Genomic DNA, 17,511 nt, shown 5'->3' with positions numbered 1-17,511 from the left:
GTATAATTAAAATCAGATTTTATTTAGGAAATATTACTTTTTATTAGAGTTTTGTGTACATTAATTATGGTTTACAAATTATTAATCATATAATTAATGTATTTGTTACCAATGATTAACTTGATTCTTAAATGAAAATTATTCTTCAAGAAAAAAATTAAGAGTAGAGACCTCTCATCTTATCCATTAACTGTTAATGGTTGAAATAATTACTTCGTCAATACAGAATGATATTAGTAATTCATGTATGAACATAAACTTAAATTCATGCATAAATTATATATTAATATGAATTTTTAAAATTAAAAATCTCACCCTTCAATCATTAACTTAAATACTTTCTCTTGATATAAGGTTTAAATAACCGTTTTACCTTATATTTGATAAATGATTAAAATATTTTTTAATTTAATTAACTATTTTACCATTTTCAGATAAATGGCTAAAAAACTTTTAAATTTAAATTATTAATTTAATGTATTAATTAAATAATTCAGTATAAACTAAGTAGATATGCTCTAATTAGATAATTTAATGTCTGAAGTCATCGCCTTAGCCGTCATTGTAAACAGTTCACCAATTGTTTCACAACTTTAGGAATACAAAATTTCGGAGTAAAACTCTCTCTCAGAAGGCCATGGAAAAAGGAAAATAAAAGGAAAAAGCCTTCGTTTCATTACATTGAACCTTGTTTAAAATCAGAATACGTGGCGTTTTCTCATTCGTCATCAAACGAATAAACAACTTTTTTTTTCTAGATTTTTCAAATTTGAGCATGAAATGGCAAAGTAGTCCTCCGGGTGTCGCAACTTTATTGGTTAAAACATTCAAACCTGATTCTGAGCCGTTGATGTTTTTCAAAAGAATTCCAACCGTCGATGTGAAAATTATAGCGCATTAAAGAGGACTGACACGGACTCTGCCGATTTTTAAAAAAGTCGTTCGTATTTTGTTCTACAGCACACGTATTAAACACATGTTACTTATGGGAATATATATTTAATCTTAAAAAATAAATATTAAAATTTATATTATACTAAATTAATTAATTTATATTAAAATTTAATTTTAATATAAGGGCATATTAAATAATGTATAAAAATTTCAAATAAAATACTAAGAATATCTAGAGATATTTTGTTACAAGATAATATACGAGAATGTTAAATAAATAATTAGATAAATATAAGAAATTAAATGAAATGTTAGAAAAATATAAGAATATTTTAATATTAAATAATGTATGAAAGTTTTAAATAAAATATTAAAAATATATAAAACCATTTTGATATAAAATAATATATAAAAATGTTAAATGAGGTATTAGGTAAATTAAAAAATTAAAATATTAAAATAATATATTCACATTTTAATGTCAAAGGAAAGAGTTGATATTAGTAGTGAAAATAAAGTAATTATTTGACCGGTCCCCGCATGATCATTTTAAAATATTTTATCTTGAGTTCAATTTTTCAGCGCTATTAGAGAAAAGTAACCAATTTCTCTTCGCTAATTGCGCTCATATTCATTTGTAATTCTCTTGTAATTATCCATTTACAAAATCCAACATGCATGCTTTTACAAAAACAGAACAGTGTAAAAAAGCTTAATAATTCAATTTTATGGATGAGTAGGCAAAGAAGGGCATAGTAATTTGGCATAAAACTCTGTTAAGTGGAGCCGTGAGGGGTACGGACTCACGTCACTGTCCTCGGGTGTCGGAGATGATCGCCAGACAAAGGCGCCACATGGGGCCTGGTCATAGCAGCCCCACAATTACGTGTTCCGGAAGATACCTGGATATTTATTAATCTACTGTCCTTTTCGTAAGTCAGCTTAAAATTCTTGGCTTGCTCGACAAGTTCATCCATCCAATTCCATGTCCATTTCTCTTCACACTATAAATAACAACTCTCTGATGCCTGGCCTTCTCATCAATCAATTTTATATTTGCTATCTTCTTACTTATAAGCAGCCCGGTCTTTTCCATAAGTTAGATCAAGCTCGTTTTATTTTCAGTTGAAGACATTAATTAAGTATCATGGCTTTGTTTTCTGTTGTCTTCAATTGTTTCATTCCATCCTCATCATCTCGAGTAGCTGATAATGATGCTGTGAAAGCTTCTAAGCCCAAAAGCAAATCATCGAAAAAATCATCTGGCGCTCCTATTGTAGTTTCTTACTTCCCTGTTAATTCTTACGTGTCTCGCTTGTAATTATGCAGAATATCAACCCAACTTTTGAAGCAGATAAATTTGTGGGATAAAAGAAGCCAAATCATGCGAGCTGGTATAGTAGCGCATTTGCTCACAGAGAAGTGATAAATTAAGCCAAAATTGATGGAGTAATCTACCACAAGTACTAATATTCTTCCACGCTGAAGCCTGATATATACGTAGTCCCACTGGCTTCTGTAAACATAGTCGTTCTGTAATTTCTCCCACTTTTGCACTGTTCTTGTTATTGTTATTATTATTATAATATTTTTAATTAGTTCCTTTGTACTAAAAGAGAATACAAGTGTTCTGTTGTTGCTCAAACAAAATTTATACGCAGAAGAAACGATGTAACTACTTACAGGCCTTCAATTAATAAAATAACACCTTTACCAGCTATATCACATGGAAACTTGCAATTGCAACAGGAGAAATTACTAGATTATGAGCGATCTGCAATTAATTGACACAGAAACTAATCAATTCATGAATGAATCACAGGGTCAAAGCAGAGTAGCCGCGTGCAAAATGTTTCATTTAACTCGGTCTAGCTACCTCGCTTTCGAATTAAAGGTGATAATTAAGGCTTGAAACTTATTGTATTTATATTATGGTACTTTCAGAAAATGGAAGACTGACAACCAATATGAAAGATGTTCTACAAGTACGGTCATCTCATCCGTTGGGTTCCCAGTTAAAGTAATCACAACTTTTCAGCCTCTCAATAAGGTCGAGTCCTATCCGAGTATAAGGGATGGCAAAATTGATGCAGTCTCTGCAATTTGGGCTACGACAAATTATTTAAAGTTTTTTGGGCAGTTAGTTTGTATTCATGTTTGTAGGATATATGGATGCAAGCACTTGTTACTGAGAAGCTAAAATCCAAGAAGATGAAACAGAACTTCCGAAAGGAATCTATTCTTTCGCAGCTTAATGTCTAAATCACTGTCAAGGTTTGCCAAATGGAAGCTCTCATTTGTACCAGCTCCGCGCCAAAGAGAACCAGAAACTCTTGGAGCGCCCCTCGTAGTTTCTTATTTTCAAACAAGTTGCTTTTTCGCGTCTGATTATAACCCAATCAAAGCCACACGTTTTTTTTTTCCCTCAATTGGTGGGACATGCAAACTGAAAATTTACTGCACTTTCCTCGTTGGGAAGTGGGAAATTTCATTACCAATTCAACAACACGTTTTTGAAGTTTGATTTGGAAATATATTTGTTGTTGTCAGGTAGTCTATTAAACTCATCTGGTGGTCAAAAGTTCTGATAAACTCGTCGATGTTCCAGCATCATGTATGGTCTAAATGCAAATAATTCTAACCCATTCAAAGCAGCCACGGCCCCACCACGAGGCTCTTTTCTTGCCATTCGCAGAAACTTCAGAGTTACCAACCATCTGCTTATAAATTTGCTCAACGTGTTACCTGAAACTTTTATCCATAACCAAATTAAACTGCTTGAGTTGCTTCTAATTCTAATCCCCTCCACTAAAAGTGAAATAAAAAATGGCAGTGTTGTCTGTGTTTTTAAGCTGTTTCATGCCTTCTTCGGAGTCAGCACGAGTTTCGGATAATAATGATGATCTGGGGATGAAAGTTTCTTCCAAGGAAAATTTTAAAAGCAAATCAAAATCATCGTCTTCTGGAGCTCCATTGGTTGTACATTACTTCCCTTCTTCTACACAGATGTCACGCTTGCAGTGCATCAAGCTCAGAAATAGAAACTTTGAGTGAGAGAGATGAACATTTCATAGGTTGATCAGTTACTTTACTTTTGTCATCTGAACTTTTTTTTTTTCGGTGGCTCGAACAAAAATAATTTCATTATTTTATATTTTCTATTTGTAATTTTTGTAGCATTATGTTGTTGATTGATGTTTATCTCGTTGAATCTCCAAGAACCTTTGGGAAAAACATTCATCTCTCACGCATGGTTTTGCATCTTGGGCTCAGCCCAATTTCTAACATGAGCTGGCTACCTAGCCCAGCCCTCCTCAGTCATCTCTTATGACCCAACTCAACTCAACTCAACTAGCCTATTTGACACAAACTTCATGTATTTATATGCATAAGCATATTTGTTCATGTCTTGTGAAACACATCTAAATGGCATTAAATCAAAGTGAATGGATCAAAACTCTAATTTGACATGAACTCCAAATTATGTTGTAAACTTTAATTATGCAAACTATAAACATTAAAGTGCACATAATCAAAGTGAATCAATTTTTGTATGGTTAATCTGAAAATTTTGTTTATGGCAGAGCTGAAGATAAAACCAAACTACTTGCGATGGTGAAAAGCGATCTACCTTGTGGTAACAACTTTCGAGTGATAGCCGTAGTTGGCATGGGAGGGATTGGCAAGACGACAATTGCTCAAGAGGTGTACAATCACACGGAACCGGAAGGCTTCAAGTTTGTGGAAAAAGCTTGGTTCTGTGTTTCAATCAATTTCAATATTTTAACTATCTCAAATAGTCTCCTTGGGTCATTAAAAGGCACCGCGTTCTCCATCCCAAGTGATTTAAATGGAGTGCAAGTTGAACTGCAAAAGGCAGTGAGTGGAAAAAAATTCTTGATAGTATTAGACGATGTTTAGGAGGTGAAACACAACAACTGGGAAAAGCTAACGTCTCCTTTCAAAGCTGGTGCAACCGGAAGCACGATGATCGTCACAACACGCCATGAAAGTGTTGCAAAAACAATAAGATGCTCGGATGGTACTTATCATCTACCGCTTTTATCCAATGAAGTTTGTAAATCTTTGTTTCAGGCTAGGTAGCACGGAAACGGAAACGTGGAAACGTGGAAACGTGGAAACGGAAACGTGGAAACGTATTTCCTTAAAAAAGTAGGAAACGGAAACGTGGGGAAACGTATAAATATAAAAAATATAGGGTTTTTTTTATAAATATGAAATTTTTATAAAAAATACAATAACCTATATTTTAATTAAAAAAATACAACAATTGATTTTTTCCAATCAATTTAAAATAACATATAACAAAATAATTTTGTACCAAAAATAAATTACAAATTCAAGTTCTTGAAACATGTATGTATAAATTAAATCAACACTTATATATTCATCTTTTAAAATGGAAAATAAACATGTATATAAATCAATATATTTTATCACAATGTAAATAAATCAACCTACAAACTCAATATTATTTCATCAAAATAATAATTTCCAATGGTCAATATCAAAGTCATCAAATAAAATATAATAAAAAATTTAAAAAATAGTAAAATATTTATTGTATTTTCTCTATTTGATCATTCTCCTTATCCATTATGTCATTTGCATCTTCATCGAAAAAAACAGACTCCAATTCTGGTTCATCTAATGACAGGTTGGCTAATTGAAGAACTCCCACATCTTCCATACTCCCAAAGTCATCTCCACCAACATCCCACATCTTCTCCTTACCATCATAATACTTAGAGTTAACCCTTGACAATAAACGAAGATTGTTATGAACAAAAACCAAATCTTCTGCACGTTTTGGAATTAATTTATTCCTTCTAATGGAATGAATGAAAGAATAAGTACTCCAATTTCTTTCACAACAAGAGGAGGAACTAGGTTGTCCAAGTACTCTGAATGCTAACTTTTGAAGCAATGGAGCATTTGAACCAAAACATGCCCACCACTTCATCGGTTCTGTATTAAATCTAGCACCAATTGAATCAGGATCTTCAAACGGTCCACTTTTGAGAGAGAAGTTAGCATACTCATCCAATGCTTTAAAACGCTCATCTTCAGAAAAGATCCTTCTAAAACATTTGTTCCTCTCAATAGATACTTCCCCATCCATATGAGGAGGCACTCTACCTTCACCTCCTTCAAGCCATTGTTCACTATAAAACCTTCACAAATAATAAATATACCAAATAGTTAACAAATTAATACCCAATTTAATAAATAAATATATCAAATAAGTATGAAAGAAATATATAATTCAATTAAATATTTACCTTGGATTCAATGAATGAGCTAGACAATGGAGTGGAGTATTACTTTTTGCCCAACGATCATAAAGAATACTATAGATCACTGAATAGAAAGGAGAATCTTGGGTAGAAAACTTTCCTTCATGTTCATAAATAACTGATTTAACTTTTTCAATCATAGAATCTCAATTCTCATAAATCAAATGAAGACATGACTTATTTGTATCACACATTCGAATCATATCATAAATCGGTGCAGTAAAAGCAAAAATGTAATTGACCTTCGCCCACCAATTCTCATCCAACACCTTATCACGAACAAATCTTGCTTTGCCTTGATCATCTTCTCTATATTGTCCCCATTGTTCACTTACAATCATTGATTCTAGAGCACCCTTAATTAATTTAAATCTTTTGAGCATAACAACAACAGAAGCAAAACGAGTGTCTGCAACTGAAAGTAATTTCAAAGGACTAAATCGATTAAACATAGCCAATCGCATTGAATGGTTCATTATGAAGTTTTTAATTACCAGAACATCACCATAAACATCAGTTATCCAATGACATTCATCATATGTCTCTTGATTAGATTCCACATTTTTAGCTGCACATATATTTTTCAAAGCTAGATTCAAAGTATGCACAACACATGGAGTCCAATAAATATGTGGAAACATACCTTCAATGATTTCCCCAGCACCTTTACAATTTTTAGCATTATCAGTTATTACTTGAACTACTTTTTGATGACCAACCTCATCAATTATCTCCTTCAATAAATTAGCAATGAAATATTTATCTTTAACTTCACCTGCACAATTAACAGCTTTAATAAACATCGGGCCTGATTCACAAACTACCATGAAGTTAATTAAAGGTCTCCTTTGTGGGTCACTCCATCCATCACTAACAATACTAACCCCTTTTTCCATCCAAGTGCTTTTAATAGGTTCCAATAACCTTTCCACATTTGTTTTCTCTTGCTGAAGTAGTGTAGTTCTTAATTTATTGTACCCAGGAGGCACATAACCACTCAATGAATGATTAGCTGCAAATGAAAATGCACTAATATAGTTTGGATTCCTAGCAAAATTAAAAGGGAGACCACCAGTGTAAAACATTCTAGCAATTTTCTCATCTAATTGAGCTCTAGTTTGTATGTCAAAAGATTTAGCAATAAGAGAATCATCAACTTTTCTCTTCTTTAAAAAAAGATTTGACCCACTCGGTAACGGTAAGGATAAAGACAATGATTGATTTATATTAGTAGTACTACTAGGCAATGACACTTCCTTAGGTTGAGAATTATAAACCTTATTGGTAGCTTCATCATCTAATTTTCTCATTTCTACTAAATCTTCAAATTTCACTTTAGAACAAGCACCAATTCCTTTCCCCGTAATTTTTAATAGGTGAGCTTTAACTCTAGTATAAGTCCCTTGTCTTTCTTTCTGACAAAAATTACAAACCCATTTGCATGTACCCCCTGATTCTCCAAGTTTCTCAATTTTTGTGACATATTTCCACAATGGATTTTGGTCTTCATCATTATTCTTTTTTGCAGAACCCACACTACTACTACTACTTTTAGAATTTGAATTTTCCTTACCAGTAGCAGAATCCATTAATGATTAACTCAAATTCAGTATCACCAACAATTTGCTAGAATTTATCAAAAAAATCAACCAAATCACATAAATCACCGACTATTCTTCTTGGCAGCTTACTACACAACTGAAATAAAAACACAAATTGGAAACATAAATAAATCAATTTAATTATAGGAAAACTTTTATCTATAAATAATATTCAAATTAAACAAAAATAACTAAATTACAAACTATAAAATTATTCGATTAAATTATATAAAATCAAATATTCAATAATTATTAATAAAATAAATTATGAATTATAATTACAAATTATATTCATGATATATATATATATTGCAAAAATTAATCAAATTACATTGATATATATATATATATATATATATATATATATATATATATATATATATATTAGGGGGAATAGAGCAAATAATTTAATGTTTTAAAATATATTTTATAATAAATTAGAATTCCAAGGTTGAGGTTGACACATCTGGAAGAAAGCATGCATTGACGGCAAAGGCTAATGGATTATAATTTACTTTGAGCAAAAGGCAGACTAGTATATATAATAATTTAATATATGTTTTATTAGATTAATAAAAAAAAGTGTTGGGAAACAAACAAATCTTCGAAAGCTAACAAAATCTGGAAGACGCAGCAGAATAGAAGGGAAAAAAAACTCTTACTTTTTTCACAGAGATTGTTTCTTCCAGCCAGTGTTTCAGAGAAGAAGAAGACGCCTGGACAGCAAAGAAGAGAAGAAGACCCCCAGCAGAAGAAGAAAACATCCAGCAGATTGACGGCAAAGGAGATTGACAGCAAAAAGAGAAGACGCCCAGAATTTTTGTTATTTATTTTGAAAATCTTTTTAGAATCCGTTTAGGATGCACTTTCAGAATCCTGGTATGTATAGGAAACTCTTTAGGTTAAGAAACGCGTTTCCCTTTTATTTGAAATTACCGAAACGGCCCCGAAACGTTTCGTACCAGTTTCGGGCCGTTTCGGAAACCGAAACGTTTCGGATTCGTTGAAACGCACACTACTGTGCGTTTCCGTGCTTTTGAAACTTTCAGGAGCACGCACTTGCAACTGGTACGGCTGCTTATACAGATCAATTTAAAGAGACAATTTATGAAAAGGTTGTTGAAAGGTGTAGTGGCGTGCCTCTGGCAGCAAAAACCCTCGGGGGTTTTCTACACTCTTAAGTCTATTGATACTTGGGAAAAAATACTAGACAACAAAATATGGAATTCATCTAAAGAAATCGATATTCTCCCAGTATTAAAGTTATCTTTATCTCCCTTCTCATTTAAATAGATGTTTCGCATATTATGCAATTTTTCCAAAAAACTACGAATTTAAGGAGGAGGAACTTATACTTTTGTGGATGGCTGAAGGTGTCATTCAATCAACTGATGAGCATCTGGATGAGACAGGTCAATATTTTCGTGACTTATGTTCAAGGTCGCTTTTTCAAAAATCAAATAATTATGATTCCACATATGTAATGCATGACCTTGTCCATAATCTAGCTGAATCTATATTTACAGAATTCAATTTAAGTTCTGAGCAAGCCATTTTCAAGCTACCAAAACATATTGAAAGGATTTGCCATTATTTTTATATTCCTTGTCAAATAGAGAGAGAAAAGAGATTTACAGGCTTGGAAAAACTTAGGAGTCTAAGAACTTTCTTGCCGCTATTCATAGGGTCTTTCCATTACAATACAAAATTTATAAGCGCTAAGGTTATGTTTTATTTGTTGCCATAATTAAAGAAGTTGAGAGTATTATCCTTTCAATGGTACCACATCACTCATTTACCTAATTCAATTGAAGATTTAATGCATCTAAGATATCTAAATTTTTCTTACACTATGATCAAATGTTTGCCTAAATCAACTTGCTCTTTACTAAACTTGCAAACTTTGTTATTAGAAGAATTTTCTTATCTTATGAAGTTACCTTCTAACTTAAGATATTTGACCAACCTATATCATCTTGATATAAGTGGTCAAAATTCATTGAAAGAAATGCCATCTGGAATAAAGGAATTGAAAATTCTTCAAATGTTATCTAATTTTATAGTAGGCAAATAATCAAGTTCCAATTTAGAAGATTTGAAGAACTTAAATTTTCTTAAAGGTGAGCTTTGCATTTCAAAATTAGAGAATGTGAAAAATGTAAAGCAAATAGGTGGCCTAATATTAAACAACAAGAAAGATTTGAAAGTGTTGTTATTAGAGTGGGGGTCTCAATTTGATGGCTCATGAGAAGAAAGAGACAAAAAAGATGTTCTTGAGATGTTGAAACCTTATAGTAATCTCGAAAAAGTAACAATTAGATTCTATGGTGGTTCAGAATTTCCATCTTGGTTAAGCACCTTGTCATCACTCTCTAAATTAATAGTCCTTAGTTTAGAAAATTGTGAAAATTGGATAAGATTGCCTTCACAAAGCCTATTGAACTCACTTAAAGAGTTAAAAATCATAAGGATGCCAAAACTGGAAAGAATAGACATGCGAAGACCTTTCAATTCATTGGAGATTCTTTGTTTTCAGGATTTACAAAAATGTCATTATTGGGACACAAAAGGGGAAAATGAAAATGTTGAGAGATTTCCTAAACTTTGTAAGCTCTCAATTATTGAATGTCCTGAACTTACTATGGAATTGCATGATCATCTTCCTTGACTGGAAGAACTTGTCATTAAGAAGTGTGCAAAGTGGATGGTTTCATTCTCAAGTTTTCCAAAGCTCACCATTTTCAGGATTAATGAGTGTAAGGAAGTGATGTCTACTAGTAGTTCTACTGATGAGATCATGTCCTTTATATCTAAATCTTTTCCAAATATTGCAAATTCAGAGTATAAAAATTGGTTAAGTCAAAATTTTAGTTGTGTTGAGAAGCCAATAAAATGGAGTCATAGCCTCACCTCTATTAAAGGTTAAGTATAAGAAGTTGTAGCATTTCATTTCTAAATGATCTTTCTTCCTAATTTGACTGATCTAGAGATTACAAATTGCGATACTTTAAAATTTTTACTGAAAAGATTGAAGCAAAACAACATAGAAAGATTGATAATTTGTCAGTGTGATTCTTTATTATTCATTGCTAGAAACGCTCTACCTTGGTCACTAAAATGGCTTGAGATATTAAGGTGTAAGAAATTACAACATTTGGAGGGTATCAATTCTACTGTTCTTGAGTATTTAATTATTGAAAGTTGTGAATCTTTTATGCACCTATCAACACAAGGATTGTTGCCTAATACACTCAAACAACTAGACATTGCAAACTGTATAAATCTCACAACATTGTCACCAAGAAGCTGGTGTGTACATAAAACACTTGAACACCTCAATATTTGGAATTGTCCAAGGCTGAAGTCAATAAAAGAGGCATTTCACAATAGTTCGCGTCTTAAAAGTATGTATTTAGCTGGTCTTCAAAATCTTGATTCGTTTGGCATACAGAATCTTACTAGTCTTCAAGACTTAAAGATAATAAGAAGTTCGGTGTCATTGCCGATAGAAGAAGGCATTCCAACTAGCATAATCCATCTCCGTATCATGATCGATGTTGAAATGGGTAAGGCACTAATTAGATGGGGATTGCACAAACTCAACTCTCTTAAAAGTTTTTGGATAGGTGGATTTGAAGATCCTGGGTTGATTCTATTGGAGGACCAACGAATGTCCCTTTCTCTTGAAGATTTGATCATTTCTAATTAGGCACTGTTGAAATCTATTTCAGAGTTGGGCACATTCACCTCTCTTGAGAGATTGATAATTCTGAATTCAAATCTCAACTCAATTCTAGACTTAGGAAGCCTGGTATCACTTAAAAGCTTCAGTATTGAGAAATGCCCAAAGATCAAATCAATTCCAGGTTTTGGAAGCCACTACACCTTTGAGGAATTGCATATTTCAGAATGCCCAGAGCTCGAATCAGTTGCATGCCTGAGAAATCTTACTTCTCTTCAAACTTTGAGGATTTTTGATTGCCCAAAGCTCAAATCCCTCACAAGCCCGCCACTCTCACTTTTGCAATTAAAAATTGACAGATGTCCATTGATAAAAAAACATTAGAGGAGAAGTAAAGGGAAGTATTGCTCAAAGATTGCTCACATCCCTAAAGTTCAAATCGATGAAAAATTGTCTTCAATTCAAAGGAGGAAGAATCGATTTGAATTAATTGCATTCAATGCATGGAGTCAGATAATCATCTCCGTTTCATTCAAGGTTTGTCGTTTTATCCATAGCTTTTTGCATTGACAAAGTAATTTTTATCTTGTGTCTTATTTTAACTTGCCAGATGATCATCAAGGAGACAACAACAATGGCACTCTGTTATGTTATCATAACTTTGTACGAAAGATTTAGATTTGTTACATATCCACCATTGAGATGAAGAAACAATTGGAGGCAGAAATTCAAACTATTTTGTATCTCATTCAAATCCAGGTTTGTTATCATAACATAATTCTCAATAAATTATATGTCGTTATTCCAATAAATTATGATGACAATATGAAGATTTTGTGGTACAGCAGCCCTACATTTCTTCATTCTACAACTTTCTGCCCCGTGTTTACTCTCTTGAAGCAAGTGCTTTGCCTGAATTTTATGTTTTCTATAGCAGGAAGCATGTGAAGCATTGATTAAATTCAAAGTTGGAGTAGTCTATTAGGATACAAGAATACTTAAAACATGAAGCTAAAACATCGCTCATGTTTTTCCTGCAAGGGCTTTTCAGCTTTTTTTGGTGCATAAAAAGGTAATTGAAGAAAGTTCTCAATTCAAATTCCAATGTATGCAATTATTGAAACATATATTCGCTTAAGTTCCTTCATAATCTTCATGATAGCAAATCATTTCAGTTTCAATTCAAATTCCAATGAACCGAGTATCACCTTTGTTGAAAGACAGGAAAAATGTCTTGCAGTCCTTGTTACCAGTAAAGAATTAAGGCAGCATTTTTAACATGAAAAAAAGGAAGTGATGTTGCTTGTGATAAGTTACTATATACAACCCTATGACTATTTCAGCTTGGATAAGCAATTCTTGAGTGAGTTATGAAATCTCTGTAGCATGACAAGCTCACGTCTTTTTTGTAGAATCAGAGAGTGCAAAAATCTCCAATATCACATCTCTTGAACTTCTGGAGATGAAGAGCTATTCTGTTCTTGAACCTTTTTCAGACAGGGCTTGCTGGATATGTAAATCTTATTGTCACACCATTGCACCAAGAACATATTGTGATGATAACAGTAAAAATTGTCGCGACAAAGCAGCAACTGTAGGCTGTAAGAATTTGGCAAGCTATGAACTTTTGTTGTTCACATCTTGTTTTGATTGGCACACACATATTATGTAGTATGTGTGGACATGATTGCGTTTTGTGTGAACAGATGGATGTTGATTTTCCATTTAAGTGCAACCTTCAACTTATTCAAAGTTGTTATTTGTTGTTTAGGTATATTGTTGAGGTCATATACAGGTGTTCACCTAAGTTCCTCTTGACCTAAATATACAACTTGTCTCGCACTGAAATTTAAGTGAGTTTTTTTGTGCTTAGGTAATTTGTTATTTTGTGTAGCTTGTTTTGTGTTTTTGTTCTCTGATTTTCTACTCTCTTTCAGGTTTGCTAGGTTGTTTATATTGTGTGATACAACTTTATGGTTGGTACTTAAAGGAAGTTCAAACGTAACAATTGAAAGGATTTCAACTTAAAGTACAAGGGGAGACTCAACAACTTAAATAGATACTCATATATTTCAGATATGGGTATTAGCTATTGGAAGTAGGTTAGTTTAAAAAGTGATTTAGTAAAAAGAAAGTCTTTGTGTTGTGTGTTTAATTTCAACTTTGTAACTGACATTTGAGTTTTAACTCACTCATTTGATTTGAGTCGGACATGGTCCCATGGATATAGGCTAAGACATATCTTAGCTGAACCATGTAAAAATCCTCCTGTCTTCTTTACTTTTTGCACTTAATTTATGTTTTGATGGCTTTGTTTAAGAGTGAAGTGAGAGATGAATTTCCCCTACTCAATATAAGCTGAACAATCAAATTCATATCACAAACTTCCAAAGGCAATGCAACAGAGCTGATGCACAGTGACACTAGATGTCATTGATGAGGTGAACACTCTATCAACGGAGAGGTGAACAATTAACATTGTCAGCGGGATAAGTAGTCACTGGTTAGCTTTTTATTGAGCCACTACCATTTTAATGTTGTTGAAAATACTGAGGCATTACAAGTTTTGCAGCCAGTACTACAAATGTGATTCAAGTAAATGTCCTGCAAACTATGTAGCATGGGAATAGAAACGCATAAACGTGAAAATGGGTACATTGAAACTTATTTTCTCAAAAATATAAGAAATAGAAACGTGGAAATCGTATAAATAAAAAAAAATTAAGGATTTTTTAAAACACCAAATTTTATTTAAAAAAATACAACTACCTTTTAACTACAATAATGTGTGTATTTAATAAACTTGATCTATCAACAGAAACCAAATAAAAGTGTATACCTTGACGAAGCCCCTGTTTTGAGCATTCACTGACAATTTGTTTAATTTTAATTTTTTCCCATTTTTAGTGTGAAGAATCTTTTGGAAGGATAATTTAAAATATCATAATATATATTGATAATGAAAAATAATATAATTTCAGTATAATGAACCATTCATTAGTTATGATATCTCATATTAATTATTATATCAAATTTATGTTTAATCCCCATCAGAATGATATCGATACAAACTTTAGGAGAATTGTACCCCAACAACTAAATATTGAGATTGAACAACTTTAAAATCATATAACTTAACCAAAAAAAACCTTTAAATCATATAAGTCTCACACCAGAATATTACTTCATGTATAAACATATGAGTAACGAATACAAACTAATATATTATTATGCGATTTAGTAATTTTTAATTAGAGATAAAATAAATAATTAAGTCACTCAATCACATTATAACATATTAATTTATTTATATCTGTTAATATCCACTGATTTTTCATGCAGTATTACTCATTCAAAAAAAAAAAAAAACCCATTATCAACCAATGTTTTCAAAACTGAATCAAATGTTTATCTAGTGAAAGGGGCAATTTGGTTTAATCGGCAATCACGATCGGACTGTTTGACTAGTGGTAAGAGTGGATAACTATTTAAAAATAATCATTAAAACAATTTTATATAATTTATCATTAAATAAATTTAGTATGATGATATATATTATTAAAAATGATAGATGAGGTCTTGAGTTCTCATCTTAATAATGAATTTTTTAACTGTTCAAACCTGATTTGATTTTTTATATTGATCGGATCAAATCCGATTTTTCATCTAGTCTAACTGTTTAAATTATCTTATTCAATTTTGATCCAATTTGGTTCAGGGAACCAAAATTGTATTTTTTAACGAATGACAAGCCAATACTGTCAACAAAAGATTGTTATGACTAGAATTTAGCGGATCGAGGTAACATAGGGACACCCAAAATGAAGCCAAATTTATTGAAATGTTATGAGAGAACGTTAGGTAAGTTGGCATCAAAATGAAGAGAAGAGAGATCCAATCTTTGTAGTCATAGTCGCCCCTTTGACCAACCTTTCTGTTGTGAGTAAAATAGTTGTCAATTCATTTTCATGATGTTTGAAGAGAGGGACATGACAAGGCAGCCAATTATACAGTTAAAAATTAAAGCTTCACAGTACAAAGAAATTCAATCTAACTGAACTCCATGTCATCTACATTTTGAGTGTCCATTGGTAAATCAAACCTCATTTCTCTTTCTTCTTCTCCTCATCATCCGGATTGCATCCATTTATTACATTTTATCTGAATTATTCAAACTTATTTGAATTTGAATAAAAAAATTGATCTTGAAATACTTGGTCTGGATCGACCGCTCCTCTACCCATTTATATTACTCTTTCATCTCAATTCATAGACTTTTCATGTGTATACTATTCTCAAATCAGTTGCTTCCAACATAGACTTAGAGATCAAATTTAGGAAGGTTAAGGTGGAATAAAATTAAAATATAAAAGAATAAATAAAAAATATTAAAATCTAAAAATGATACGTATGAAATTGTAGTAGTTATAAATATATAGCATCATGGGGAAGACTTGACTAGTAGAGAGAGAATCCTCCGATAAAACTGTTGGGTTTGAAGATTTCATCACCTAATTCAGTGTTAATACAAAATGGATCCAAAACATGGATAAAATATTTAGTATCTATACACATTCTTCTATATTTAGGATGGTTACAATATTATTATAATTTGAAATTAAAATTCTAGCTTTAACTTTTTAAATAGTTATATTAAAGATGTTTAAGATTAATAAGGTAGTAAACTATATATTTTCATTGTGGATAGAAAACATAAAAGGGATACCAAATAGCAAAACACATTCTCTAATTGAGGAATATCTATCTGCATATTAAAACACGAGTTTCCAGTTATGTCGATGGCTACTTCTCTAGGAGATGTATGGTGAGTAGGAAGAAAAATTTTAGAATATGACAGGAGAGTGAGTTATAGTTGATTGTTACTTACATAGGTTTGTTACATGTGAAATGGCAATGCAAAGGCTAGCTTTCAAGGGCAAGCCAAGTCACAGTTGAGGATTTGAGGGATCAGTGATGGATTTACTTGACTTCGAGTTAAGGTTTGTTTTTATAAAATAAACCAAATTCGAATCATAGTAGACTTTGATTTGATTTAAATTGAATTCAAAATTAAATTATTTTAAAACCAAATTCAAGTCTCAAAGTGTCAATTTTTAACTTGAAATGAAGCTGATTTTTTTTTATATTTAAGTTAATTTTAAGTTGGATTTTACTCATATTCAATTGGATTAAATCCAATCCTATGTCAAACCCATGTATGCATAACATATTTTTTTATAATATTAATTTGAAATTTTTGAATGTTGAATTGTCAAAATTGTTGTTTATATGAATTTACAAATATGACCTCTAGAAAATGATAGAAAAATTAAAGTTTGATTAAAGCAGAGAAAAGAACACCACTGAGGAAAAAAGACCCGGCCCATTCTTCAGCCCACTAGCTTATTCCTGATTCTCTAATTATGTAATGCAATCACCTTTTCAGAAGACGAATTTTACAATAATACTTTTAAGTACAAATTGTAAATAATAAATTAATATGAATACTCCATTAGATAATTCTTTAAAGCACGGATGAACTTAAAATTTCCAGCCCCTCTACAATTCTTATGGAATCAACCTTTTCCATTGCGGTAGTTTCTTGGCCCTCATTAATTCTTTCCGTGGCATTGTTCGATAAAAGCGGCACCCTATGGAGTACTTTTCTTGTACCACTCTCTCTTAGTTTATCATCTATTCAGTCATTTGGATAAATTTTAGAGACATTAGATTGTCTATAGTCATTCTTTGAGCCTAGTCCAGAAATGGAGAAATCATTGCCTATATCTAACACATCCAATGAATTCACAAGTTCCCATAAACTTGGGAGACGGTTGATAAGGAATTTGTACCTAATAGTCTTTCCTATTAATTTGATAAATAAGAGAATGTCTCCATGGTTTGTGCATGGCTATTCTTCCCTGGAGAGAAGAATGGTAGGCCAAATTCTCTCCTCTGTCGGATCTTGGAGTTCTTCCTCACTATTGTTGTTTGAAACAACATAATAATCCTCTCT

At 31.9% G+C, this 17,511-nt stretch overlaps 3 protein-coding genes across 10 annotated transcripts in view; 1 reads left to right on the top strand and 2 right to left on the bottom strand.

Moving 5' to 3' along the window:
* Positions 1 to 17,511, bottom strand: part of LOC123218328 (pentatricopeptide repeat-containing protein At1g30610, chloroplastic-like) — a 147,603-nt gene that overhangs the window by 39,105 nt on the left and 90,987 nt on the right. The gene's annotated exons all lie outside the window — the stretch shown is intronic.
* The window catches only part of LOC123218322 (putative disease resistance RPP13-like protein 1), a 137,898-nt gene that overhangs the window by 47,144 nt on the left and 73,243 nt on the right, over positions 1 to 17,511 (top strand). Inside the window, exons 1-2 of one of the 7 annotated variants that reach the window (XR_006502667.1) lie at positions 11,951 to 12,032; positions 12,106 to 12,254. The exons of the other annotated variants lie outside the window; for them this stretch is intronic. The gene's annotated coding sequence lies outside the window, so the exon portion shown is untranslated. Of the gene's footprint in view, positions 1 to 11,950; positions 12,033 to 12,105; positions 12,255 to 17,511 lie in introns of those variants that run through there. 7 annotated transcript variants of the gene reach the window in all.
* LOC123218332 lies at positions 5,427 to 6,389 on the bottom strand. Its single transcript, XM_044639750.1, has 2 exons — positions 6,198 to 6,389; positions 5,427 to 6,089 (listed from the first exon to the last, which is right to left on the bottom strand). Exons 1-2 carry the CDS (start codon positions 6,350 to 6,352, stop codon positions 5,474 to 5,476), a joined length of 771 nt encoding a protein of 256 aa, XP_044495685.1. The 5' UTR covers positions 6,353 to 6,389; the 3' UTR covers positions 5,427 to 5,473.

This window comes from Mangifera indica, chromosome 6 (assembly GCF_011075055.1).
Source record: "Mangifera indica cultivar Alphonso chromosome 6, CATAS_Mindica_2.1, whole genome shotgun sequence".
Classification (NCBI taxonomy): domain Eukaryota; kingdom Viridiplantae; phylum Streptophyta; class Magnoliopsida; order Sapindales; family Anacardiaceae; genus Mangifera; species Mangifera indica.
The sequence above is the reverse complement of the archived record's forward strand: the minus strand, read 5'-3'. Positions and strand labels throughout refer to the sequence as shown.

Bases quoted from the DNA above. Each gene is read 5' to 3' on its own strand.
- LOC123218332 (XM_044639750.1), bottom strand. From the start codon at position 6,352: ATGATTGAAAAAGTTAAATCAGTTATTTATGAACATGAAGGAAAGTTT. The intron at 6,090-6,197 runs GTAAATATTTAA...TTATTTGTGAAG, and splicing joins GCTCATTCATTGAATCCAAG to GTTTTATAGTGAACAATGGC.